This window comes from Ursus arctos, unplaced genomic scaffold, assembly GCF_023065955.2.
Source record: "Ursus arctos isolate Adak ecotype North America unplaced genomic scaffold, UrsArc2.0 scaffold_36, whole genome shotgun sequence".
Lineage (NCBI taxonomy): Eukaryota > Metazoa > Chordata > Mammalia > Carnivora > Ursidae > Ursus > Ursus arctos.
Genome location: NW_026623050.1, coordinates 23,702,331 through 23,728,572, shown reverse-complemented (window position 1 = coordinate 23,728,572; position 26,242 = coordinate 23,702,331). Strand labels below are relative to the sequence as shown.

Genomic DNA, 26,242 nt, shown 5'->3' with positions numbered 1-26,242 from the left:
GGGGAGCCTGCTTCTCCCTCTCCTGGCCTGTGCTCTCTGTTGCTATCTCTGTCTCTCTCTCTCTCAAATAAACAAGTAAAATCTTTAAAAAGAAATCAGCTACAGAGTTCTTAAAATGAGGTCATTCAGGTTAGAATTCACTTGTCAACGAAGATCAAGATCGAAGGTTTGTGTGAATTCATGTCTTCTCAGCTTACTTGGCAGCCAGGGTAGTATTTCGCAGCGAGGTGTGAACTGCATTGGACATTCTTCTTCCTGGTAGTCACCAGCTCATTCAGTATTTTTATGTGAGGAAAGAACTGAGTCTTACGTCAACAGGATTCACTCTTCCCACTCGAACTGCAACTGTAGACTTGAGTCATTAATTTGTAAACCTTTATATCTCTTAAAAAAATCATTATATCCCCGGGGCTGGCACGGTACCCCGCACAGGTATTATTGCCTGGGTTAAGTGACTGAATCAGTAAAAAACATAGGATGTGGTTGAGGAAAAAGACCACAGAGTATGGTTGTAATGAGAAGAATACCATCCTTGAAATTCTTATTATTGTTGCCAACTCCTGTTTATGTTTATGAATCCTTCAGAATTTCAGAGTTCGCTACCAATACTTTATGTCTCATGAGTCTAGCTAGGAGAAGACAAATGAAGCTTAGATAGAAACTTTTTATCTAGAAAGCGTAAGGCTTAATTTTCCAGTGTTGGTTCAGCCATAATTATTAAAATCACTAACCGACAGATCCCTTTTAGAGATGGGCTCCAGGCTTCTGACACATGTGGCTGTCATACTGACAGCAAGGAGAATCTTTGGTCTCCAGATAAGTTCACTGGTCTTTATTTCTGTGACAATTTGCCCTTCAGACTGTTTGGGCTTCATCCGAGGTCCTGTTCCGGCCGCTCTGGTTGTGGAAGCGGCCATCTACTGGTGGCTTTTGTATAATAACGTCCTCTGAGGTAATATTTCCACACAATCATTATCAACAAAAAGAAAATGTTTAAGGACTATCCCAGGTGGTAGCAGATTCCCTTGTGGGAACAAGAATGTCTGGAATCTAAGGTTGGACATAAAGGTCATCCCTGTTTGTGGCGCAAGAACAATTGTTGGCAGCTTCTTTGAACTGACTGGTTGGACTTCATCCTTTTCACGAACATCATTCTTTACCCCCAGCCCACTTGTCCCTACCTGGCTTTGAGCTTTCTGGTCCAAAAGAACTTCCTCCAAGTTGACCATCTAAGTAGAGAGATGTTCATTCAACAGCATTGGAGCTAAGGGGAGGAAGGCTGATTTGAGGGTGGAGAGGAGTCTCCTAGGCCCACTGACAAAGGAAGTCAGAGATGAACATCGCTCACGTAACAGGGCATATGGGCAGACCTGGTTTCCTCGTACACCTCTTCCTGTGGTGCCATCTTGGGCCATTAAGAATCACCTTGACTCATACTTCTGGTTTTTAGTTCAGCTTCTAGGAATGCATTATTTCACGCCCTGTGGAGGTGGATGGAACTCTGTCACAGATGAGAAGCATGGCCACGCAGCGACCTCTGCCTCTCTGGAAGCCGGCAGGTGTGAGGAAACCAGCTCCCATGTCCCCGAGAAGTCCCCATAGCTTCTCCATAGCCCCTGTCTGCCTGAAACACCCAGTGTCTGAGAGTAATGCATTCTCCCTGAATGCCAAAGAAGTGAGTTTAAAATGCTAATTCCATCAAAGCCGGTTGTCAGAGTTTGATAAGGAAGAGGATATTTACATAGCCTTCAAGTCTCTTTCCACAAACTGCTTAGCTGCTACAACGGGAAAAAATAGAAGTTATGCGGTGGGGAAATGGGACAGTACTTAGCCAAGTGACAGAAATGAATATCACCCCCATACGTCAACAAACATCGTGTACCTCCAGACATGATACCCTGAGAAGGACGCAAAATCACTGGACTAGAAGTCTAGCCAAAAAAAAAAAAAAAAAAAAAGAAAGGCAAAAGCTGCGTCTAATTATGAGGAAATATCTGACAAACCCAAACCGAGGGAAATTCTATAAAATAACTGGCGTGAATTCTTTAAAATGTCAACATTATAAAGGATTATAAAGGACGAAGGAAAGTTGAAGAGCTGTTAGAAATGAAAGGAGACTAAAGAAATATGAAAACTAATTGCAATACATGACGATCTGGCACCAAGCAAAAGAAAATCTTGCCCAAGGACGTTATTGGGCTAATTGATGAAATTGGAATATTGACTTATATAAAAAGCATGGCGTCTATGGTATCAGTGTTCCATTTCCTGAGATTGTTTACTTTGGTTATATAAGAAAAGTCCCTTCTTTTTTTTTTAATTTTAATGTTTTTTTATTATATTATGTTAGTCACCATACAGTACATCCCCGGTTTCTGATGTAAAGTTCGATGATTCATTAGTTGCGTATAACACCCAGTGCACCATGCAATACGTGCCCTCCTTACTACCCATCACTGGTCTATCCCATTCCCCCCCCCCCCCCCCGAAGCCCTCAGTTTGTTTTTCATAGTCCATAGTCTCTCATGCTTCATTCTTAGGAAACATATACTGACGTGTAAGGAGCAAGAGGGCATGATGTATACAACCTATTTCCAACTGGCTTATATAAAAAAGTCTACATATATGGGGCAGGAGAGAGAGGGACAGAGAGAAAGGAAGAAAGTGTGGCAAAATGTTACAAATTGGTAACTCCTTTGTATATTTTTTGTAGCTTTTCTGAATTGGTGAAACTATTTTTAAAAAATGGCTTTAAAAAAAACATACTTTTCTTATTCTACTATCATAAACAAAGACAATGAACAGAAAATCACTTGTCTCCTCTATGCTGGGATGGGTCAGCAATCAGCCAAAAGCGCTGGAAAGAGATTTTTGTCCCCTTTCTGCCTCTCCTCCTGACTCCTTAAACCAAATCCTCCCAGCCAGTTGTGGACGATTCCTGCGGAGACACCGGCCGGCAGGTGCCAATTCTACCTCGAGGCAACAGGCCTGGGGAGCTGCTGGGAGGGATGGCTGTTCTCCCCATCTCGGCCCCCAGAACCAAGTATTCTTTCAGCAGCAGCAATGGTGGTCGCAAATTGAGGTCAGTAGGAAAACAGATCTGTTTGGGGTTGTCATGTTGCACATACTGCGATGAGTGAACAGAAAAGAATGTAGCCCAGTGAAGGGACGGCCTGTGAACTCTGGGTCTGGTTCTGAATATCCTTATGATGCCCGGCATAGAAAACAGGAAACATCGGTTAAAACGGGAAATCGCTGTGGGCTGAGTTACTGTAATTCCTCGTTTTACTTAGAAGTTGGCATGGAGCAGGGCCTTCATCCACAGCCTGACATCTCCTGCTTTTCTGTGCCTTGATAATTTCGCCCTTTCTTTACAGTGGCGTATTCCCAAGCTGAGAGGCTTGGAGGCTGGGGTTGCTACCTTCAAGCAAGCTGAGAAATGGTGTTTTTCAAGAGCTGTTTGTTTTCCCCGTCTCTAGGTTTAACGCAGTCTAGCTCTGCTGCTGGTTCTGGTTCCCTCCTCCTGCCCCCTCTTCTATTTCTAAGTAGGCGAGATGCAGCACACAGAGAGACTCACAGCCCAGCTTAATAATATCCCGCCAGGAGTGACATAGCCATTATCATGCTAGACAGATCAACAGAGGGATCTGATGAGCCCAACCAGAAATTTGCTCTCCTGTCCTCCCCAAATCTCCAGCACTCCTCTGGGGTCCTCTGAAGTACCAGGGCAATTTTGCCAGCCGATCCAGGCTGTAAAATGGGGGATCATTATACCTGCTCCTTGCGTGCCTCTCGGAGTTGCTTTAGGACTCCCATGGGACGATAAACAGCTAAGTAGCGAGACACTGGAAGCAATATACAGATTAGAGGTGGCGTTATTTCTCTTATTGGATGGGGATCTGACTACGGGAGTTTGGGCCTGTTTCCTCTGGAAAGAAGACAGTTTTTCAGTGTGACCTGGGCTGCACCCTCTGATGGGGATTCCATCTTGGCTGCCTGTTTCCTGTGTCCAGTGCCAAGCACTCAGCCTTGGCCTTCTGGCCTCACTTGGCTGCTTTTCTTTTTCCTCTCTATCCTAACTGTTCTCTGCCTCACCAGTGAAGATATGGGTGATGAAAGCGGAGCCTCGTCTGCATAGTCTGCAAGTGTTAGCCCAGCACCTAGAGCAGTGGTTGGCTCCTGGGAGGCATATAACCGTTGGAATGAATGAATGAACGAACAGATGGATGAAGTGCTTCCCATCCTTGGTTTTCTTATCTTCTGTTTGCTCCCTGTTCTGCACAATCCATGCCTATCTACAGCAACAACTTTTTAGGAGGCGATGGAGGGCTCTCAAATTGATGTTCCCGGCCCATTTCTCGCTCCTAAGCCCCAGAGCTCCGGATCTGAACACCCAGTGCCTCTTGTGGAAAAGTTCAGTAAGAAGGGATTTTGAGTATAGATTCTGGAAGGAGAATATCTGCTCACTGGTGTTGACCTGGGGCAAGTGATGTAACTTCTTTATGCTTGGTCTTTCTCGTCCTTAGAAGGGGGATTAAAAATAATGCTGACTTTATAGTTTGTTGGGACAGGTAAATGCGTTAATACATGGAAATAGCTTAGAAGTTGCTTGATACATAGCCAGCCACCTATAGAGTTCACCGGACGGGGGATTCGCTCTAGTTTACTGTGCCGTCTGGTAAATCGAGGTGATTGCTTTCTTCCTCTTCGTCATGGCGGAATAAAAGGAGCCCTGCCGAATACTGAACTGTTTTCTCCAAACAAAGTGCAGACTTACTCTTTGCTTCTGGCATGTGGACCTTGGCCACCAGGCCTCCCTGCTCAGCAACAGAAAAGTGGCTCTCCTAACCCAACCAGCTCTATGGTGGCAGTAGTTCGTGAACTGTGAGGCCCCTGCCGTGGTCTGCAAACTCCCGTTTTCCTACTACTTGCATGCCAGTGGGAGAGACCCTCCCTTCTACTCTGTAGGTTCACTTCTCAAGCTCTGGCTTCTAGAAATTCAGGCCCTTCTTTGGCTCTGTGGATGAGTTGCGCAGGGATCATGGGTCAGGTTCAGATAAGAAAAGACCCCCTAAATGGGTAGGCCCAGGCTCATTTTGCGGTCTTGTTTGTAACTATAGTAATGTCACAATTCAGTTGAGATTTTCATCACACTGGGGAGGAAATTCATAGTGAAGGTTACTACAGCAACCTTAACTCTGCTGGGGGAAAGCATATCCCTTACAATGGGGCCTTTCAGAGGCCGGGCCCCAAAGCTGGGCAGTGATTCAGTCTATTCAAAACACAATGGGGCAAAACAGAATAGAAAGGACCGACACATTGTTTTAGGCCTCCCATCACCATTTGTAGCATTGCCCATGCTTGCCCATCCTGGTGCCCAACTTTACTTTTCTTCCTCCCAAAAACACTTTTAATTTCACAGCTCGCATGCTTGCCCGTTGAAGTGCATTTCATGTCAGTTTCAATAATAATTACAACGGCTCTACAGCCAGAAAGTGTACAAACTCACTCTTAGCCAGAAAGTGCTACAGAAAAAAATACCTTTAAGAAAAGGTGGCACAGAATTTTGGTTTGGAGACCAGGGGAACACCAGGGAGTACGTTTAAAAATATCCAAAACACTCTTCAAAGCTGAACCCTGTAAAACTACCACAATTTTTTTTTTGGTAAGGGTAAAAATTTTAAATGACCAAAATAAAAAAATAAACTAAGATAATACAAGATAAAATAAAATAAAATAAAATAAAATAAAATAAAATAAAATAAAATAAATCACCCTTGCCTTTATTCACAGCCCCTCAGAATAAACCCACCCACCAAACAAAATTTACCCACCAACAGTCAATGATTGGTTCACTTACTTTTTTTTTTTTTAACTAGAGAATGTGGCATAGGTTTTTCAAAGCTGAATATAGCCAGTTAGCCTGTGAACTGTAGTTGTACCAAGCAAAAGAATTGTGAATTGTGGTTTCCTTAGAATGGAAGTCAGAAGGAAACTTTTTTCTTATTTAATTTTTTTTTCCTGGAGAGCATTTATAGTATTTGATTTTATTTATTCACACGCGTGCTCTATGATCAAACAAACTTTTCTTATGTTGTATATTTAGATATCTAGGGTTGTTTTATGAGTTTCTCTTCTTTAATGTTTCCCGCATGTTTAATTTAAATCATTTTCCTTTTATCTTTCTCAGGATTTCAAGCTATTTCTCTTTCCTAACCTTTGTACTCTTGCTCCACTGAATTAAAAAGAAAAGTCAAAATGAGATTTTTCTTGTAAATGCAAGAGTAGCAGCTCCTTCTGCATCTTAAAGCCAAATTCCATCAAACAAATGGTGAAAACTTTTTGCTTTTGATGCCAATGAACCTTAATTGATGTGTGGTCATGTCAAGGGTCTCTGGGTGTTGGTTATTTGTTTAGTAAGTAATGCTGTGCTTTTGACCCAACTCCCAGGAAGAGGGGTCACAGCCAGGGAGAGCATATCAGGACTGCTGGTGCTACTTGTCCTCATATTTTGGGTCTGGGACTCAGGTCCAAAGGGACTTCTGTGCACTTGGGAGCAGAGTGTGGTCGAATGCTCTCAGCATTTTTGCAACCAGAAACCATGCAAATGTGTTTGCAAATCCATTTGTGGCCTTGCTGGCAGTTTTTGAGTGCAACCCTCTTTGTGAGGTGGTGATATTGATACCTATTGTCTTTTCACTGCCCTGACCCAAATGGAGCACACTGTTTTCTCCATAACCGGGTGGGCACGCTCTGCCTAACACAGAGAGCAACTCTCACTTTGTCCTAATTCCTCGTCTTAAGTGATTTCTCAGAACTGCTTTGGGGATCATTTGGGTGTCGGTCCCAGCCCCCTTGACTCCCATTCCTGTCCATACTATAAGGGAGACCAGAGTTTACTGCTTGCTCTTGACTTTGCGGGGCTGGAGGTGGCCTTGCCCTTGTACCCGGAAAGCTATGGATCAGGTTCCCGCAGCCGGCCCCTAGCAGGAACTGTTTCGGCAATTCACGTCTGTTTTGCCTGTTTTGTCGGAGTGAGAATTTCTGTGAGGTTATTTTGAATATATTCAAGTGTCTTCATTGTGGTAAGAGGCACCTTTGCCACAAAGGAAAACCATCATCTCTTCCCAAAAGAACGTTGAATGAGAAGCCGGCACTTGCTGAAGGCCAGGGTGTGGGGCTCGTCTTGGAAGCTGGCTGTGAGGAGCACCGGGAAGGGGACGGGAAGAGGCACGGGTACAGTTAGCTCCAAACCTCTGCCTTCCAGCTCAGTGAGGCTTCTCACCGCACCCATTATCCTTCCACGAGTCAGTCCTACCAGTGTGCCTGAAATGCCCCTGTGTGCAGAGTGGCCATCTCTGCCCCATTGCCAAGGCGGTCCTTCATCCGACTTGCCCTGTGGGACCTAAAGGCAGCTTCGGGGGCCATACAGGACACCTTGCTGTCAGACGACGTGTCAGCCTTGGGGGAGTTTCCAGAGTGGAGAATCTACTTCTTTTGTCTTCTGCTATAGCCTCGAAGGAAGCTGCTGTGGGTTTCTAAACCCACCAAACCCAAGGACAGATCTGGACTCTGTGACTGTCTCTGGCCAAGTTTTTCATGTTACATGGGGATCAGAGAACGTCCCTGATTCTTTTGAGGCCAAGGGAAACAAAGCACCTAACATAGCTTTTGATACATAGTAGGTACTCAAGGAAAGCAGTGCCCATTCCCGGTTCCCTAACCATTGTGCATCCCCCCTCTTGATGGCAGGGGTTGCCCCTTCGATGCTATATTACATTTTGCAGAATACAGAGAGCAATGGCATTTCTTGGACTTTCTGGAGTTGTGAACTTTAAACTGGTGGGACCCACCCATGGCCCGTAATCACATCAGACTTGGTTAGCTTGTGTTTTGTTTCCAATTTTAGTGATTACGGCAGCAGAAAGTTACTACTGGGAGGCAGGAGCACCATGGAATTCTGCAGCCAGAGATCTCTAGTTAGATTATAGCTTTCCAATTTCTGCTGACCTTTCCCCCCATATTCTGGAGTTTGCCTTTACCTACTAGCTTCCGAGTTTTAAGCCAATGCCAGAACTTTGCCCCGCCCCCAACAGCCCCCTGCTTCCACCACCACCCATAAATAGAGGCCTGTATGTTGGGTGAAAGGCAAGGGGTCCCAGGAAAGTGATCCCTAAGGTGTAGGGTCTGTGTACTTTTGCAGGCAAGATAACCCCCCGGGAAGGCACATTTAAAACTTCTATTTCTGTTTATCTTAACATTAAAAACTAAGGAATTAAGCTCTTCAAATATTTAATATTTGGACGAACACCAGCACCCTCATGCAGTCTGATTGCCAGAGGGTCAAGGTTCACAAATGATAATGTTTTTTATTTGAGAAATTTAATTTTTTTTTAAGATTTTATTTGACAGAGAGACACAGAGCATGAGCGGGGGGAGGAGCAAGGGGAGAGGGAGAAGCAGGCTCCCTGCTGAGCAGGGAGCCCATGCCAGACTCCATCCCAGGACGCTGGGATCATGGCCTGAGCCGAAGGCAGACGCTTAATTGACTGAGCCACCCAGGCACCTGAGAAATTTAAAATATTTACATGCCTGGACTTACTTGTTCTTTCCAGAAGCTCTGTGGGTGATAAAAACCTTTGCTACAGGTTTGCTCAGGAGGGGCTGGCAGCAGAGAGTTGCAAAGTACTGGGCAGGGGTCAGAAGACCTGAGTTCCAGGGCTGGTTCTATCACTAAGTAGCTGGCACCATGGGCATACGTCACTTCCCTGGGTGTCAGCTTGGAGCCTAATGGAACGGCGACGCCCCTTCCAGCTCTAAGATTTTAGGATTCAACATGTAGATCCAGAAGCATTCTGCCCCATCCTTACCCTTTTTCCTTTGCAGTTGGTTTGAACACCTTGCTTTTTTCCTCTACGGTATCAATCTGTGACTCAGATGGCCCTTCCTACTTCCGTATAGGATTCCTTGTAGGTAGCCTCTTCAGTGCCATGCGCGTCTTCCCTGGCAGCCGCTGTCTTTTCCTGCTCTGCTGGATCCCTGCGTAGATCCCTGTTCTGCGTCTGGGTTCAAATGTCTCACGTATCGTGAGATTATGTAACGCCGGCGCATCATGAAACCTTAAAAGTCCCGCATTTCTTTGTTGAATCCTGTCTCTGCTGTTATCGTCTTATCAGCCCGATCAGACGGTGTCCCAGTTCTGTCTTGAAACATCAAATATCCAATCAGAGCATGATTCCTGGCTCCCAGTGTCCCCAGTTCGCTTGCTATTATTGACAACTTACTGTTATGGACAAGTTCGCACTTATGGTGGGCCAGACCGTGTAAAATGAACTCTCCATGTGTGACCTTCATTAATTCCCACAAAAGCCCTGAGTGGTAGATACTGTTATTACCCCCATTTTACAGAAAAAGAAACTGAGGCTTAGAGCTTGGAATCCCTGCCATGCCGTGTTTACTAAATAGGCTTGAAGCACTTAACTTCCTTAAAAATCTTTTTAGTCGTAGGGGTACTAAGATCTCTATTCAGTTAGAATCTCTTCCCCTCAGAGAGAGAGGGTTTTCTCTCTTCACCTGCTTTTCTTTACCTCCCTTCCCAGTTTCTATAGTTTTCAAAATCTGTATTGGTTTACAGTGGAGCCTTTAGTCAGGATTTAAGCTGGTCAGAGGAAGACAAAGTCTACTTGTGGGCGGCCTCCCCCAAACCTAGAAGGACGCAGTAACGGGGCCCTGGATAAGCACAGAATGGAACTGTGCTCATCTCCCAAATTGGTTTGATTGCAAATTCATCCCCGTAACTTGCTTATTGAACTGGGGAGGGGGGGGGGTCGCAGCAGATGGGGGGTAAGCCCCTTGGAAGTTCTGTAGGCAAGGGACACGTAAATACAGGATGAGATCTGTCTCTGCTCCTCCTTGCCGTGCAGACACCCACGTCCTGGTGCTGGCCCAGTGCAGTCCGGTCCGGGTGTGGCTTCTGAGAGATAAGCCGAGAACAGGGCAGGTCAGGAGGAGACCACGCCTGCTTTGCTGTCCTCCCTGGGGCTTTGAATGGCATTATCAGGTGTACACAGGATTCTCCCCACGCCCTTCTGAATTCCTTCAGCCCAGCCGCACTTGCCCTTTCCTGCAGTCCAACGTGTGGGTCCTGAGAAGAAATGGCAGGGTGGGCTCTGTGTCCTCTGCCACATGATGAAAAGGAGTGAGAGGGTGGACCGCGTGTTTTATTTTCGCGCCCGGAGCTGTTCTGAGCCTTCTCTGTTCTTGGTGACACTGATCAGCAGTGTTGATGATTCGTGGCTGCTCTGGTGGCTTTCCCCCCTGAGATGTGCCCACAGAACCGTCCTCTCCTAGCAGTTTGTCTCTTAGTAGCCCCAGATCTCTCTGAATCTGGTAAACATGCCTGTTTACACCCAAAAAGCCCCTAGACCCAAAGCCTTATGGCTACATTTTGCTCCTAGAGGAACATGGCATCTGGGTGCTGCAGGTCAGGCTGGATCAAGCAAGCGAAGGCCAGGATGTGCCCATGCCAAATAGAGGAGGGGATGTGGACGGCATTTCTCACCTCTGTACTTTCTTGTTCAGTGTTGGCTACTGACTGTGTGCTCAGGGGACGCCCCTCGTCCCTGAGCTCTGCTTCTAGACTCGGTATTCCCATGGCTAATCCATGACGAAGGCTGCCCGTGTCTTGGGACACCCCCGATCACATTCCCGATCCTTCTCTTAGCACATCCTGAAGTAGCACCCCTAAGTAGGAAATGACAGATCAACACCTTCCCTGTTGTACCTCCACTTAAAATCCTACTCTTTATTCCCTTTTGGTGTTTCTGCATGGGCTTAAAAAAAAATCCAGGTAAGAAAAGAATTCTGTCGACCTTTTTTAAAATTTTTAAATTGAATTGTCTCATTCAGATGTGCCCAAACAGTTCATTGTCCTGCAGAATCAAATAATATTAAAACATACAATCAGTTGATTATCTTGGGTTGTCATACCTCCACCATTTGGCATGACATAAATAATGCATGTTTTGCAATCAGTATAGAAAGATGCTGTAAATGATACTGACTCCCGGGAGACTATTTTTAATCAGGTTGATTGCAACTCCGCTATAGTCTGTTGGCGAGTCTTTGCATATTTATTTTTTCGCAGAATAGCATTTAAATTAGGTTTTTTTTTTCTTTCTTGGTACAGAGCAATAGTTCATTTTATGTGTCAAGAAGTTGTTCGATTACCTCCCTGTTATTTCCAGTTCCATGAATAATCGGAACAAGAACCATTGGTGTTGGCATTTCTAGCTGGGCTGCCTGCATTATGACTTTGGTTTCAGTCCAGTTAAAGAAATTTACTAAACAGGGGCGCCTGGGTGGCGCAGCGGTTAAGCGTCTGCCTTCGGCTCAGGGCGTGATCCCGGCGTTCTGGGATCGAGCCCCACATCAGGCTCCTCCGCTATGAGCCTGCTTCTTCCTCTCCCACTCCCCCTGCTTGTGTTCCCTCTCTCGCTGGCTGTCTCTCTCTCTGTCGAATAAATAAATAAAATCTTTAAAAAAAAAAAAAGAAATTTACTAAACAGCTACCATTGCCTCACTGACTGTAATTTTCAAACTCCAAATTAGGACACGTTAGTCGGATAAGATTTTATTTTCTTGGTTTATCTATTAATGAAAGTCCTGTCGGTAGAGGTACCCAAACCCTAAGTCACATTTAGGTATATGGTAGCCAATAGATTGCCTTCACTGTGGAGAATAAAATTCCGTGAAACGGACCTTGCCCAAGGTCACCGAGGTAGAGTTTGTCCTTGAACTCAAGTCTGTTGATTCTAATCAACGGCTGGATTAGTAAGAGCAATTCCACTCCCCAACCTTTGTACTTGAAAACAGGAGCGTTGACCGGGAGGCCCCCGAAGGGACTGGTCAGTGCTCGAGGATGTTGTCAAGCTGGCAGAGCCACAGCAGCAAAGACGGAGGCTGACGTCTGTGTGACGCGCCATCATTTGTTCTGTTAAAATGTATACGTACAGGGGCGCCTGGGTGGCGCAGTCGTTGAGCGTCTGCCTTCGGCTCAGGGCGTGATCATGGCGTTCTGGGATCGAGCCCCACATCAGGCTCCTCCGCTATGAGCCTGCTTCTTCCTCTCCCACTCCCCCTGCTTGTGTTCCCTCTCTCGCTGGCTGTCTCTCTCTCTGTCGAATAAATAAATAAAATCTTTAAAAAAAAAAAAAGAAATTTACTAAACAGCTACCATTGCCTCACTGACTGTAATTTTCAAACTCCAAATTAGGACACGTTAGTCGGATAAGATTTTATTTTCTTGGTTTATCTATTAATGAAAGTCCTGTCGGTAGAGGTACCCAAACCCTAAGTCACATTTAGGTATATGGTAGCCAATAGATTGCCTTCACTGTGGAGAATAAAATTCCGTGAAACGGACCTTGCCCAAGGTCACCGAGGTAGAGTTTGTCCTTGAACTCAAGTCTGTTGATTCTAATCAACGGCTGGATTAGTAAGAGCAATTCCACTCCCCAACCTTTGTACTTGAAAACAGGAGCGTTGACCGGGAGGCCCCCGAAGGGACTGGTCAGTGCTCGAGGATGTTGTCAAGCTGGCAGAGCCACAGCAGCAAAGACGGAGGCTGACGTCTGTGTGACGCGCCATCATTTGTTCTGTTAAAATGTATACGTACAGGGGCGCCTGGGTGGCGCAGTCGTTGAGCGTCTGCCTTCGGCTCAGGGCGTGATCATGGCGTTCTGGGATCGAGCCCCACATCAGGCTCCTCTGCTGGGAGCCTGCTTCTTCCTCTCCCACTCCCCCTGCTTGTGTTCCCTCTCTCGCTGGCTGTCTCTCTCTGTCAAATAGATAGATAAAATCTTAAAAAAAAAAAAAAATGTATGCATAGAGGCAGAACTAAAAGTAGCATTTGTCTGATCGGGGGATTTCATACAATTGATTGATTCCGTGCTGTGGCATGGAGTGGCCTCATCCTTTGGTTGAGAGTAGCCTGTTTTCCTGACCTGCCTGGATGACAGTGAACAATTAAGAGAAGGAGACTTGTCTTCAGGGGCAACATCTCTTCCCTTTGATCTCCCAAGCTGGCGGCCATAGGAAAGCTTTGGAAACGTCTTTCTTCCTTGGGGTGGACTCTGGGCCCGGATACCCCGTTCCCCCCCTTGACAGCTGCCACAGTGAGTGCACCTGGCCCTAAGATGAGCTGAAGAGGCCTGGAATTCATCCGCCTGACTAGTACTGGTGGAGCACAACCAGGTACCAGGCGCTGCCCTGCCTGATGGGGACACGGCAGGGAGCAGATGTGCTCCCCAGGCCGATTCCAGGGCACCGAGCGTTCTCTGACTCAGCCAGGGCCCTGTTCGAGCGGGCCGCTTGCCCTGTGGGCTCCTTGGTGCTGGGCTTTGCACAAGGTAGCCTCCATACTAATTATGAAAGTGTCTGCTCCGTAAAGTTGTGCGGATGGAAGAGGCTGATTCAGGGTGGACGGTAAACATGCAATAACACAATTACTTTTAACTTTAGAATGACTGCCATTTGCAACAGCCACTTACCGTACGATGAGAGGCAGTGGGTATGATGGTTAAACACAAAGATTTGAGAGCCTGATGGCCTGGGATTGAAACAGCTGGACCAGTTACTTAACTTCTCTGTGCTTCAGTTTCCCTGCCTGGTAAGGTGAAGAGGAGCAAATAAATTATCATGTATAAAACGTTCAAAGCAGTGCTGTATGTGATAAGAATTAGCCGTTGCGTGAGAAGAATACAATTCTCCCAAAGGGGCGAGAGCCCCCATCCTAGATTTCCCAGAGACGGAGAGGGAGAAGAAAGAACAGCGCTTCCCAGCTTCCCAGCTCTTAGATCATGCTCCCCTAGAGAGAAAGAACAAATTGCAGGAGCCCAAGAGAGAGCTACCTCCGTAGCCTCAAGACAAGTCCTCACCCTGCGGGACCACTAAAACGCCCCACGTGTGGCTTGGAGGGTTTTCTGAGGCGAGAAGACTGGAGGACAGGTCTTGGAATCCCCGATGGAAAGTGCAGAGGATTCGGAACACGAATATACAGTGTAGTTTCTGCTTGTGAAAACAAAGCCTACGCTCTCACCTACTATCCAGAAGGGAATCTAGTCTTCCCATGCAAGATTTTCCACAACAGAGAACAATACAGCTGGGAAGTAGAACAGAAGCCATTTAAATTCGCTACGGTTTGGGGCGCCTGCCTGGCTCCGTCAATAGAGCGTCCGACTCAGAGTTGTGAGTTCAAGCCCCATGCTGGGTGTGTAGCCTACCGAACTTCAATATAAATACATGCATCCATACATACGTACCCTACCGTTAGACTTGAAATTAGTGAGAGGGAGCCCAGGAGAGAATGGCAGTGGGCCCCCACGTATGAAGCATGGCACCGAGGTGGACGGTGACAGCGTGATGGACAACCCCACGGTGTGTATTTCAGATTGAACGCCTTCAGTATTATTTTAACACACACGGAAGAAATAAAGCTAACGCACCAAACTGGTGATTTTATGGAGATGATTGTTTCGGATTTAGTCAATTTTAAAAGGACAGTTCATAGAAATAGCTGAAGCATAGGAACCGTATGGAAAAGTTGTGAAAGGGGGCACCTGGGTGGCTCCGTCAGTTAAGCCTCTGCCTTCAGCTCAGGTCATGAGCCCACGGTCCTGGGGACCGTGCTCAGTGGGGAACCTGTTTCTCCCTCTGCCTACTATTCCCTCTGCTTGTGCCCTTGTCTGCTCTCCCTCTCTCTCTCTGACAAATAAATAAATAAAATATTTTTTTAAAAAGTTGCGAAAGTAGTTAAAAACGACTCTGGGTTTAGGAAACCCTGGAGGACAGACAGCGTCTGTGAATAAAGGTCACAACTCACTGTCATCCCCCAAGGTGGATGTATCTGGGAGGGGGGAGAAGTGGAGATGTTCCTGTTTCAAATGGTCTTAACACTGAAGGAACTTTTAGGTTGAAAGAGATACAAATCAGAACATGCCCCTCCAAATCAGAGAGGAAATTACCTTGGTGCTGCAAACATTTTCACAGGGAAGCCTCTAGAACTGGGCAGCCATCAACCCACCAGTAAAACTACTACACAGTTCCTGAAGTGACATGGATACATGGTGTGATGCTTCCAGAATAATGTAAATCTTTGTAACATTTCATATCCTTGTTGCTATTACACAGTGACTTCATATTTGTAAAGTGCACGGAACGGTGCCTGGCCACTTCTAATTGTTACGTGCCATAATTCATCAAGCCCAAAGATACTACTGGTTGTAAGAGCCAACATTATTTTATTTTTCTGCTTAAAAAAAAAAAAAAAAAAAAAAACAGAAAACGAAAACCACTGTCAATTAAGCTGTAACACAATGTTGATTATAAAAGACACATCTTGGGGTGCCTGGCTGGCTCATTCCATGGAGCGTGAGACTCTTGATTTGGGGTTGTGGATTGGAGCCCCGTGTTGGGGGTAGAGATTGCTTTAAAGAAAAAAAAGACATCCTAATTACAGAATATTAGGATATGAAGAAAATGCATCTTGGAATTGATGAACTGTGTTAACTGTTCATTTATAACATCTTCGATTTACACTGTTCCTTGATACAGAAAAATGGTCCTTTGGGAGCAACGTTTCAGGCTAAGTGAAAGAAAGGCTGCTTCTTTTCCTGCTGGGGGTCCCTTGCTGTTTAAAGACCATAACTGCAACCCGGGATGGGCAATAAGATTTGGAGACCTGAGCTGACACGGATTAACAACAAATATGGAAAATAGTGTTGTGTGTGTGTTTCATTTCACTTCACAGAGTACTTTCCTGTCCCTTATCTGATCTTTTTTCACTGAAAAAAAAACAGTATATATGTGTGTGCACATTTTATAAATATATGCTCAGTAGAAAAATAAAACCATACAGAAAGGACATGTAGAATACAACTGTAACCTTTTAACAACCATATTTCCCACAGACACTTCATATAAAAATATCACATATGCAGTTAAAATTTGGGCACTTCACCATCTCTCATTATTTGTTTACAAACTTTTTTCCCTCCCCCCACTCAGTGTTGCCCGCCTGGTTTGTACCGTCCACACATTGCCCTCTGATTATGTCATTGCATAAAACCAACTCTACCCCGAGAGGCATTGGGGGTTGGGGCCATTGGCAGTCTTACTCGATCTTCAGGACCTTCATGGCAGCCCCTGGGGGGTCGCGTGATGGCAGGAACCTCTTTCTGTTGAGCAGGCCGTTCAGAGGTCTGAGAGACGGAGTGATCTGTGAGAGACCTGCGGGTAAGTAGCACAGGATCCTGGCTGGGAAGGCTTGTCCTTGAAAGCTGCTCATGACTTTTCTGAGATCAAGTTGGTCCCAGATAGAGCCATGCAACCCGAGACAGCCCGGGTTCATGCCTCACGTTCCAGCTTTATTATTAACAACACTCCCTTCTGCACTCAGAGTGTCCCTGTTTAGATGATAAATTATGTCTGCTCTAGTTGCTTCCAGAAGATTGAGTCGGGCCAACACTGGCTAGGAGGCTGCTGGCCCTAGGGATCCTGGAGTCAACATCTATCTACACTTGGCCTTGACGATCCTGTTGGAAGTGAGTTCTGGTGTAGCAGAAAGAATAAAGACAAGGAAGTCAGCCCTGGCCCTTTGTCACAGGGATTAACTGAGATTGTGTTAGTGGAAATGTTACACAAATATGGAACTTTTGGTCAGGTCACCTATACTTAACATGAATGATAGTTAATGAGCACTTCTGTATTCCTTGAGGGCTGCCCACACTGTGTGTGCAAACCCCAGTGTACTTTCCCTTCCCCAGCCTTTCCAAGCAGAGGCAACTTGGTACATTATAATCCCAGGACTCACTTTACCATTTGTGAAATAGTGACAGAGGGATTATAATATTCATGTCTTGCAGGGCCGTGAGAATTAAATGAGATCATGTAAAGTACATCAGCACATCTTTATGGGTTCAGTAAATGTTAGTTCTGTGTACCCCAAGGATTGAGGGAATTGTTGGCTACAGACTGCCTCACCCCCACCCCACCCCCCTACTCTACCAGAAACACTTCTTTGCACTCTGTTCACTGCAGTTCAACATACCCACACATGCCTGCTTCTAACATACATGTTCGCATCACCAAAATAGTGGGGGGTCTGAATTCCATAAAGTTGAAAGACATTGCAAGCCCAGTATGGGTTTACAGTGCCGGGCTCAGAGGAAACAAATATTTATGGTTGATTTTTTTTTTCTCCCATCATGTGCCACAGAAGTGTTTCATTCCAGTTAAATAGCAGAACTTCAAAAGGTAGAAATCCTAGACTGTCAATTAAAAGATTAAAGTACAACAGAGAGTTCTGTTCCTTTCCTGTTATGACTCACTAGGACAGAAAAATCCCATTAAAAAACAAGCCCCGTGCAACAGCAGGCCAGAGCATTACCCATTGTCCATTGTTCACACTCAGAATATGGTTTATCTGCCTTTTTAGGGTGATACACTTGAAACATTGGGAGTATTCTAGTCCCAGATTTTTGGAAATCAGATCTGCTGTCCTGTTGTGCTCGGGGACCAGCTAAACATCCCGGACATGATGATATCTTGTCATCCAGGCAACATCTCCCAATCCACTGTTCGAACCTGGAAGGGGCACAGAACCAGGCTTACGATGATGATCCCAGCTTTGGGATGGGCCCTTTCAACACCCCAGCATCACCCCCAGAAAATTCTCGAATGTATCGGCATCCTTTTCAACATTTCTGTTTATTTGGTTATTTTACTAACACATGCCTATATGGTTAAAAAAAAAAAGTAAACTGCAGAAAAGTTTAAAATGGAAAGTAGAAGCCACCCTTCTCCCAAAACCCCAGGCTTTCTTCCCTATGGAATCTTGTGTATTTTTCAAGAAAGCAATTAAACACGTGTCTTTTAAGAACTTTAGACAACGGCAGTCATTCTATGCTTCAGTCCACATATTGATTGTTGTTTTCATGAAACTGGGTGTCTTGAAGATGTTTCTCTGTCAGCATAAACAGATTCCTTTTAACGACTGCCGGGACTTCTTTGTAGGGTCTGCCATACTCTCATCCGGCCCCAAGTCATGTGTCCAGTTTTCCCCAACACAAACTTTGCAACAGTGAGCAGGCTTGTACATACATCATGGCATACACACTTGGTATATTTTAAGGTACATTCCTAAAAATAATTACTGGAACAAAGACTGTGACTTTTATTTTTATTTAACTATATATTGGTCTGCATGATTAGAATTTTGATACCTATTTCCACAATGCTCTCTAAAAATACTGTGCAGTATACTCTTCCTGGAAGAGGGTAAGGTATTTATGATCACCCCCTCCCAGCCAGGCCCTGCCCAACACTAGGCCTATTGTATTTACACAGCGCATTTCATAGCCTCCCTTTTCTGGGTGTCTGAAGGGCGTTGAAGACTGGAGTTACCCAGTATATGGTCTCCTCCTCGCTCCTGGATGAACCAAAGAAGAAAAACGCTGGCTGAGACACTAGTGAGAGTGTCTGCAGCACCGCGGCTGTGGCAGGCCAGGGCTCCCCCAGAGCTGAGGGAAGGTAGGGTTTCAGTGGAGAACAATCCCTACCGTTGTGTGCTCACTCACCTTTGCTCTTCCTGGTCCCCACCCTGGTAAACACACACCAGTGAGGGACACTCCACCTTTTAAAATCAGAGTCAGCGAGCGGGCTTCTTCCTCGGCGTGAGGGACTCCTGCGTCTTGGTGCCATCACATAAATGTGAGGAACAAACCAGACCATTATGTGGACATGGGTATACTCCACTTTCTAGAACTTGTGTGTGATTGCTTTTTAATAAACTGAATCATCATTAGAAACCACATGTGGAGGGGCGCGGCGGTGGCTCAGTGGCTTCAGCAACTGACTCTTGACTTGGGCTCAGGTTGTGATCTCAGGGTCGTGGGATCGAGCCCTGTGTCAGGCTGCTCGCTCAGCTGGAGTCCGCTTGAGGTCTTCCCCCACCCCCCATGCTCGTGTGCACGCGCGCTCTCAAATAAATAAATAAATAAATAAATAAAATCTTAAAAAAAGAAAAAAAGAAGAAGCCAAATATGGACCCAAGAAAGTCTGCATTCAATCCTTATTAATGGGAAATAGCTCCCTCCCTCATAATTTGTAGAAACTGTCAGGGCTAAGAATAACATTTATCATCATCATTATTGTGCTTTTTATGATCATTTTTATTTCCTAGTTCGCACATCAGCAGCTATATTCCTTCCTTTGTGCAGTGAGGCCGTGCTCTTTAAGGACTTTTGAACGTGTAATTACTGAGTACCCCTACTTGTTTAAAATGTCCCTATTTTTAGTGTGGAAACAAAAGTTGAGCTACCTACCCAAGAAGAAGCCCACAGAAGAGAAGGAAGCTGACTCTTGTTAAGAGGGGATAGCCTGGTAAGCCAGGCCTTTGCCAGCTGAAGAACATGGCCCTTCTCACACAGATGGGGAAGTCCCTGTCACCGTCCTTCCTCGTCCCAGCACACATGGCAGCCAGTCCTGCCACCACCCTCTCAGTCAGGAGGGGCAGGAAGAAGCAAAGGGGTGAAGGTTATTTGTCAGAAATACAGTTCATATTCTTGCTGTCGTAGCACAGTAGTTTGTGGTCTGAAGGTCATGTCCAGCCTCTGCTTCTGGGAACATTGTGTAGGATTGTAAAATGATAACCATTTCCCACTGTGTTCCCACTTGCAGGCTGTCCGCAGCTGTGTTCCACGGAAGACCTCTAGAAAAGTCATGTTATGATCAAACTCGATTGTCCCCTATAGAAAAACAGAAAACAGTTTTCTGTTTCACTGTGGGGAACTTTCAAGAAAGGATGAGAGCCTGCGCATCTGTGTTCAGTTCCTAGCTTCCCTGACAAAGTTCTCACCCTGTGCTAGAATGGCCCAGCCTAGCCCTGGCCTAGCTTTCATTTATCTACGGGGTGGATTCTGATCTTGTCCTTGATAATCCAAGCAGGTCAGTTTTCCCCCAAAGACTCTGATTATTCCCACCCTTTCTAGCTACTTTCCCTCCCTCCCTTTACCTCATCTGAATTGTTTTTTTTAGGGGGGGTGATATGAGGGAAGAGGAAGGAGAAGGGAATAGTAAGGTGGGGGTCATTAAAGACAGAGAAGTTACAATTAGAAGACCTTGGACCATTAACAGTTTTTTTCATTAGTAAAATAGAGATAATCATATACAGTATGGGGAATGATTGTGAAGGTTGAATGAGTTCCCATATATTATTTCCTCGGGGAAGGAGGGGCAGAGAGGTGAAGGAGGGAAAAGATACATGTGACCAGCTGGATATAGGAAATGCGTCAAATAAAAAATAAAAATAACTCCCGTGTTTTAGTCTTTGATGCTAGGAGAAAGTGGTCATTAACTAAGATTATAGGTCTCTGTAATGATGTATTGGGTTTGGGAGACAGTCTATCATTCTGTAGCCATCTTAAACTTAACAGGTGGAAATATCCAGGAAAGTCGCCAGGGAGGCAGTGTGAAGAAACTATGATGTTTGAATGAATTTGTAATCATAGAGACTTGGGTTCACATCTTGCATTTGCTGCTTACTGGTTGGGAAGTCTGTTTCCTTCTACGTAGCGTGGGAATCTTAACCCCTCTCTCATTGAGTTGATTGCAATAGTAAAAGGAGCAGCCGCCGCAAGTCAAATGGCTGATTGCTTTGCTTATAGTAACTGCTCGGTGTCACTATTGGTTCCTATCCTCTTATGGATAGAGGTCTGGAGACCCACACGTGGGACTCTGGTGTCGAGGGGTATTTGAGACCCTGAGAGTCAGTGAAATCCACAAGGAGCCCTGTTTTAATGAGGAATCACTGCCATTAGAAGGAGGACAGTGCCTCCGAAATGGGACAGCCGGTAATAGATCACTCTGCAGTGAGACAGAGAAGACAGTTGGACTGGATACCAACCCCAGCTTGGGTTACCTTGAGAAGGCAGTTCCTGTGGATCAGTACCAACACGTACACTGTGACACAGAGCTCCTCCATTTCTTGTCCTTCACGGAAGGTAAATAACAGCTTGTTAATACCCTTCTGTTTTATTAAACCGTGCTTACGTTTTTCAAAGAGAAAATAACATTTTTGGCCTCTTAAGAAGGTGGATATTTATCGGGATTAAAAACAACCAAACATACCTACTGGTTAGTTACTCTGTGGCCTTAGTTTTCTATGCAGAATAATTTTTGTGAGTGCCCAGAGAATAATCAAGAAAAGAAGGGAAGGCAGAGGAGGGGAGGAGTTGCCAGGAATCTTTATCTGGTTGGCAGTAGACTGTGGACATTTGATTGAGATCCAGTGAGTCATGCTTGTAGCCAGTGCTTTTTCTCTTTTTCTGCTTTGCCACAAGAGGAAGAAGGTGTGGTGAGGTCAGGGGTAGTTTTGTGGAAGTGATGCTGCATGTGGTTCTGCAGAAGCCAAATATATAAAGAGTCCCTGTGCAAGGCAGCATGGGTAGCAAGCCTTCCAGAGCCCTTCTCTGGAGCGTCAGCCCATGGCACTGGTTTCCTGGCTGGTTTTTAAAAACTGCTTTTCCCAGAGCCCCTTAGAATTGCTCTTATAAAGGACCCACGTCTCCTACAGAGAAGACATTCAGCAATTTTTACAAGTGAAATTTAAAATAGTATTTATCTTGTTTCCTTCCACCTTCTCTTTCTCTTGAAGAACCTCCTTAGGACTCTTTCTCATCCTATCTTTGTAGTCTGAGCACGTGGCCTTTCTAGACACCCTTATTCAGAAATGTTTCTCTCCTTTATCTAAACTCCCCAAAGCAGTGAGCTCCCAGGAAGGGGGCAGGAGCTGAGTCTCACTCAGGTCGACGGCTAGCACACTCGTGTAGCAGGCGACCTCTCCAGGAAGATGCATGAAGGGCGTGAAGGGAAGGGAGGATCTTATCATGTATCGTTTGCCATTATCTCACATGTATTAGATTGTTGCCCTACTGAGTGTAGATTACAACGACTATCCCTCCTTGTCTCGTCTTTTCCGGCAAATGAAAAATATTTTAGATCCACTTCAAATGGCACTTTCTCCAGGAAGTTGGTTCTGTCTTTCCTAGGACAAAGAAGTCTTCTGCACTCCCGAACACCCATTTGACATGTGTTTACGTATTAACTGTTGCTGAAGCATGCGTTACTACTTCCGTCAATATCTAGGTGTCCGTCAGTGGACATGAGCTCCCCGAGTGCAGCCACCATGGTGCTCCCAACCGCCTCTAACTCCAGGACTTGGCACGTAGCTGAACATACAGGGATCCCAGTGCAGAAGTGCCAGGTGGAAGAGGTCCTGCAGGCCACAGGGTGGTCAGAGCCGTTTCTGGTGTTAGGTAGTAAATCCAGGGAGCAGACAAGGTCTACAGCTTCATGTCTCCAAGGAGGCCGTGGGGCTGGATGAGGTCGTCCCGGCCACAGAATGTTCTGTAATCACATTTAGGCTATCTTGTCCATTTCCTTGTTAATATCAGTGATCAGCCATCAAAATGTAGCTTATCTTTTGAATCTGGAAGGCCAGTATTACATTGACAGTGATAAGTTTATGGGGGGAAAATAATTTAGATGGCTTGAGCAATTAGGCCAATGTGACCTAGCCATTGTGTGATACATATTGCTTCTGCTTCTGAGTTCTGTCATACAATTTGCAAAACAAGTCCAGAAGGTTTCTGCTTATTTTATTGTTAAATTCTACAGAGCAGTAAGGTTGAAGGAATTACTGGAGACCATTGATCATTTTTTTAAAAGGTTTATTTATTTGAGGGGCGCCTGGGTGGCACAGCGGTTAAGCGTCTGCCTTCGGCTCAGGGCGTGATCCCGGCGTTATGGGATCGAGCCCCACATCAGGCTCCTCCGCTATGAGCCTGCTTCTTCCTCTCCCACTCCCCCTGCTTGTGTTTCCTCTCTCGCTGGCTGTCTCTATCTCTGTCAAATAAATAAATAAAATCTTTAAATAAATAAATAAATAAATAAATAAATAAATAAATAAAAGGTTTTATTTATTTGAGAGAGAGCATGAGAGAAAGAGAGCAGGAGTGGGGTGAGGGGCAGAGGGAGAAGCAGGCTCCCCGCTGAACAGGGAGCCCAATGTGGGACTCGATCCCAGGACCCTGGGATCATGACCTGACCTGAAGGCAGTTGCTTAGCCGACTGAGCCACCCAGGCGCCCGACCATCGATCATTTATTGTGTTATACTCAAGATACTCTTTGGTACTTTATATATGTTATTTTATTTAATCCTTACAGCAACTCTATGAAGTGGGTCTTAATTTCTCCCATTTTACAGATGAGGGAAGAGCAGCTTAAGTGACACAGTGAACCTATATAACTTTTCCTCACTTCTCTTAGTTTGTAGGTGGCAAAGCTGAATTTGAATCCAGGTCTTTTTTTTTTTTAAAGATTTTATTTATTTATTCGACAGAGATAGAGACAGCTAGCGAGAGAGGGAACACAAGCAGGGGGAGTGGGAGAGGAAGAAGCAGGCTCATAGCGGAGGAGCCTGATGTGGGGCTCGATCCCATAATGCCGGGATCATGCCCTGAGCCAAAGGCAGACGCTTAACCGCTGTGCCACCCAGGCGCCCCTGAATCCAGGTCTTTTGATAACAAAATCTTTGTTCTGCTCATTCTGCAGCATTTGATATAAGGACTATTTGGGAACTTAGTGGCTTTTTAAATTTTTTTTTATTTTTTTTTTTTACACCAGGAGAAAATAAAGCATCCTAATAATTGTGCATTCTCTGTTCGCAGGGAAGCAAAGGTGCCTACCGTTACCACTGGCAGAGCCACAATGTTAAGCACAGCGGTGTGGATGACATGGTCCTGCTCTCCAAGATCACAGAGAATGCCATCGTGGAGAATCTAAAGAAGAGATACATGGATGACTACATTTTTGTATCCTTTATTAGTTCCTGTGGACTTCTCTAAGTAAGACGACCATATCCGCAGTAAAATGCGATGTATTCCCAGCGTGAGAAGATCCATCTGAAATTCGGAACCTGACACTAGGCGCTCAGGTCCTTTTCACCGTGTCAGAACGTGGTTTTGTTTTGTTTTTTTTAAAGATTTTATTTATTTATTTGACAGAGATAGAGACAGCCAGCGAGAGAGGGAACACAAGCAGGGGAGTGGGAGAGGAAGAAGCAGGCTCACAGCAGAGGAGCCCGATGTGGGGCTCGATCCCATAACGCCGGGATTACGCCCTGAGCCGAAGGCAGACGCTTAACCACTGTGCCACCCAGGCGCCCCCAAAACGTGGTTTTATACTTTGCTGTCCCTTTGTGGAGGTTGTGGGAAGGGCAGAGATGACACTAAATTATTTTCCTGGCATTTCACAAAATCGAGATGCAGCCAGTATTCTTCTGTTTCAATCGATGGCGCTGTACCTTTGACGGGCTTTAGCCACGCACGTGGTGACTAAAACGTCTGCTGTTCCTAGGGAAAGTCCTGATCTGCAGAGAAGTCTGTCGATAGAGCTGCCTAATTGCAAAGCAGACAGTTAAGTCCAGACCTAAAAGGTTTTAAAAAGATTGCCTCATGCAAAAAATATGCAATTTTGCCAGGTTTTCTGCATTCTTGTGTTTACTAAAGGAAACACGAGAAGTGAAGATCAACTATTGAAAAAGCCTGACATTCTTGAGTTGTTCTTTATGTTTCAATTTTAGCTTGCCAGATGCCATTTTTTATAGGGCTTTAAAAAATTCAGAATGGAAATTTGATTCAAATGTGTGTTGACTTCATTACAAACAGAGAACTGTGATATTTGCTTAAGTTCCTACAGGATTCAATTTTGTTTGGTACAACTATATAAAGATCTCTTAGTGAAATTACTGTAGAGTTTTAGATATGCAAAGATCTGTGCAAATCTGTGTTGCAGTACCCGAAGGTTTAACTGTGATGCACTTGGTGACTTCTAAAGGCCTGGTGACGCGGAGGACCATTAGAGGTAGAGTCTTTGCTGCTGTTGTTGCATACATTTTAGATTTTCACCCCCAACGCTAGAAGAGGTATAGTTTTCGCATCTGTAGCTTCTGTTTGTTATTTATACCACTCATTTGACTATTAGTTAAAAGCGCCCATATGTAGGCAGCAATACTTTTGCAGGGAATGCCTGTCGCATCATTGGTGAGTGGGAAGTTCAACACACCAGGATAGACTAATACATATATTCAGTACATCAGGCAATGCTAATTAACAAAATCATTCCAAGACACTTGGATGGTTCTGACCAATACTGTGCTATTTCTTACTTACCACAGGAGATTTTACCAAATCTCTGCATAGTTAAATGCCTAAACCCCTGCTCTTAAGCATTAACAGATATATTTGGATTTGTTAGCTATGTTAATAATAGCATCTTGACTGGGGGAGGTGGTCTACCGCCTACAAATGAAATCTGCCCACTGCCCATTTTATACCAAAGGTGTTATGGAAATAGAGCATACTCATTCTTCTAGTCATTGTCAATGCCTGCTTGCAGTCTACGAAGGCCGAGGTGAGTCGTTGCCACAGGACCATAGGGCCTAAATGAATTGCTTTCTGGCCCTTTACAGAAACCTTTTGCTGACTCCTAGATACCGGTGCAGGGCTGCCTTTTAATTTAATTGTATGGAAGCAGTTGTTTTCAGTGGTAAGTTTTCTTTTCATTTGGCCAAACTTTGAAATACGCTCCCTTTAATCTGGGCTTATCATCATGAAAACGTGTTAACCACTTTTACGTGCAAGTCCCGTGGCACAGGTGTGCAAGTCCCGTGGCACGCTAAGGGTTGGGTGCAGGCGGTGGGTCTGGACGGTCTGGCTTCGAGCCTTACCCTTCACAGCCTTGGTGACCTCATGGAAGTTTTGTGATCTGCGTGCTTTGATTTCCTCACCTGTAACACGGGAATGATAATGAAATCTCCCACATGAGGCTATTGTAGGGTTAAATGAAATAATGAATGCAGTAAGTAACAGGAAGCATTACTTGTTATTATCATATACGAAGGCAAGTGTGTAAGTTCCTTCCGCATTTCTGAGTTATGTTCCAAAAATTCAATTTTAAAGTTGCTTATTGAAAATTCAAATACATTTTACCATAGAAACTGTTTTAAATGGAGGATCGGTTTATTGACAAGCCCGTAAAAGGTGAATTTCCACTGAATATAGTTGAACAAATTATTTATTGGAATGTTCTTAGAACATGGGCTAGGCTTATTATGTTATTTAC

The 26,242-nt window shown here is 45.0% G+C and overlaps 1 protein-coding gene across 1 annotated transcript in view; it reads left to right on the top strand.

Annotated features, from left to right (window-relative positions):
* The window catches only part of MYO1E (myosin IE), a 188,804-nt gene that overhangs the window by 55,814 nt on the left and 106,748 nt on the right, over nt 1-26,242 (top strand). Inside the window, exon 2 of the mRNA XM_026518589.4 lies at nt 23,788-23,931. Coding sequence (XP_026374374.3) covers nt 23,788-23,931 — 144 coding nt within the window. The remainder of the gene's footprint in view (nt 1-23,787; nt 23,932-26,242) is intronic.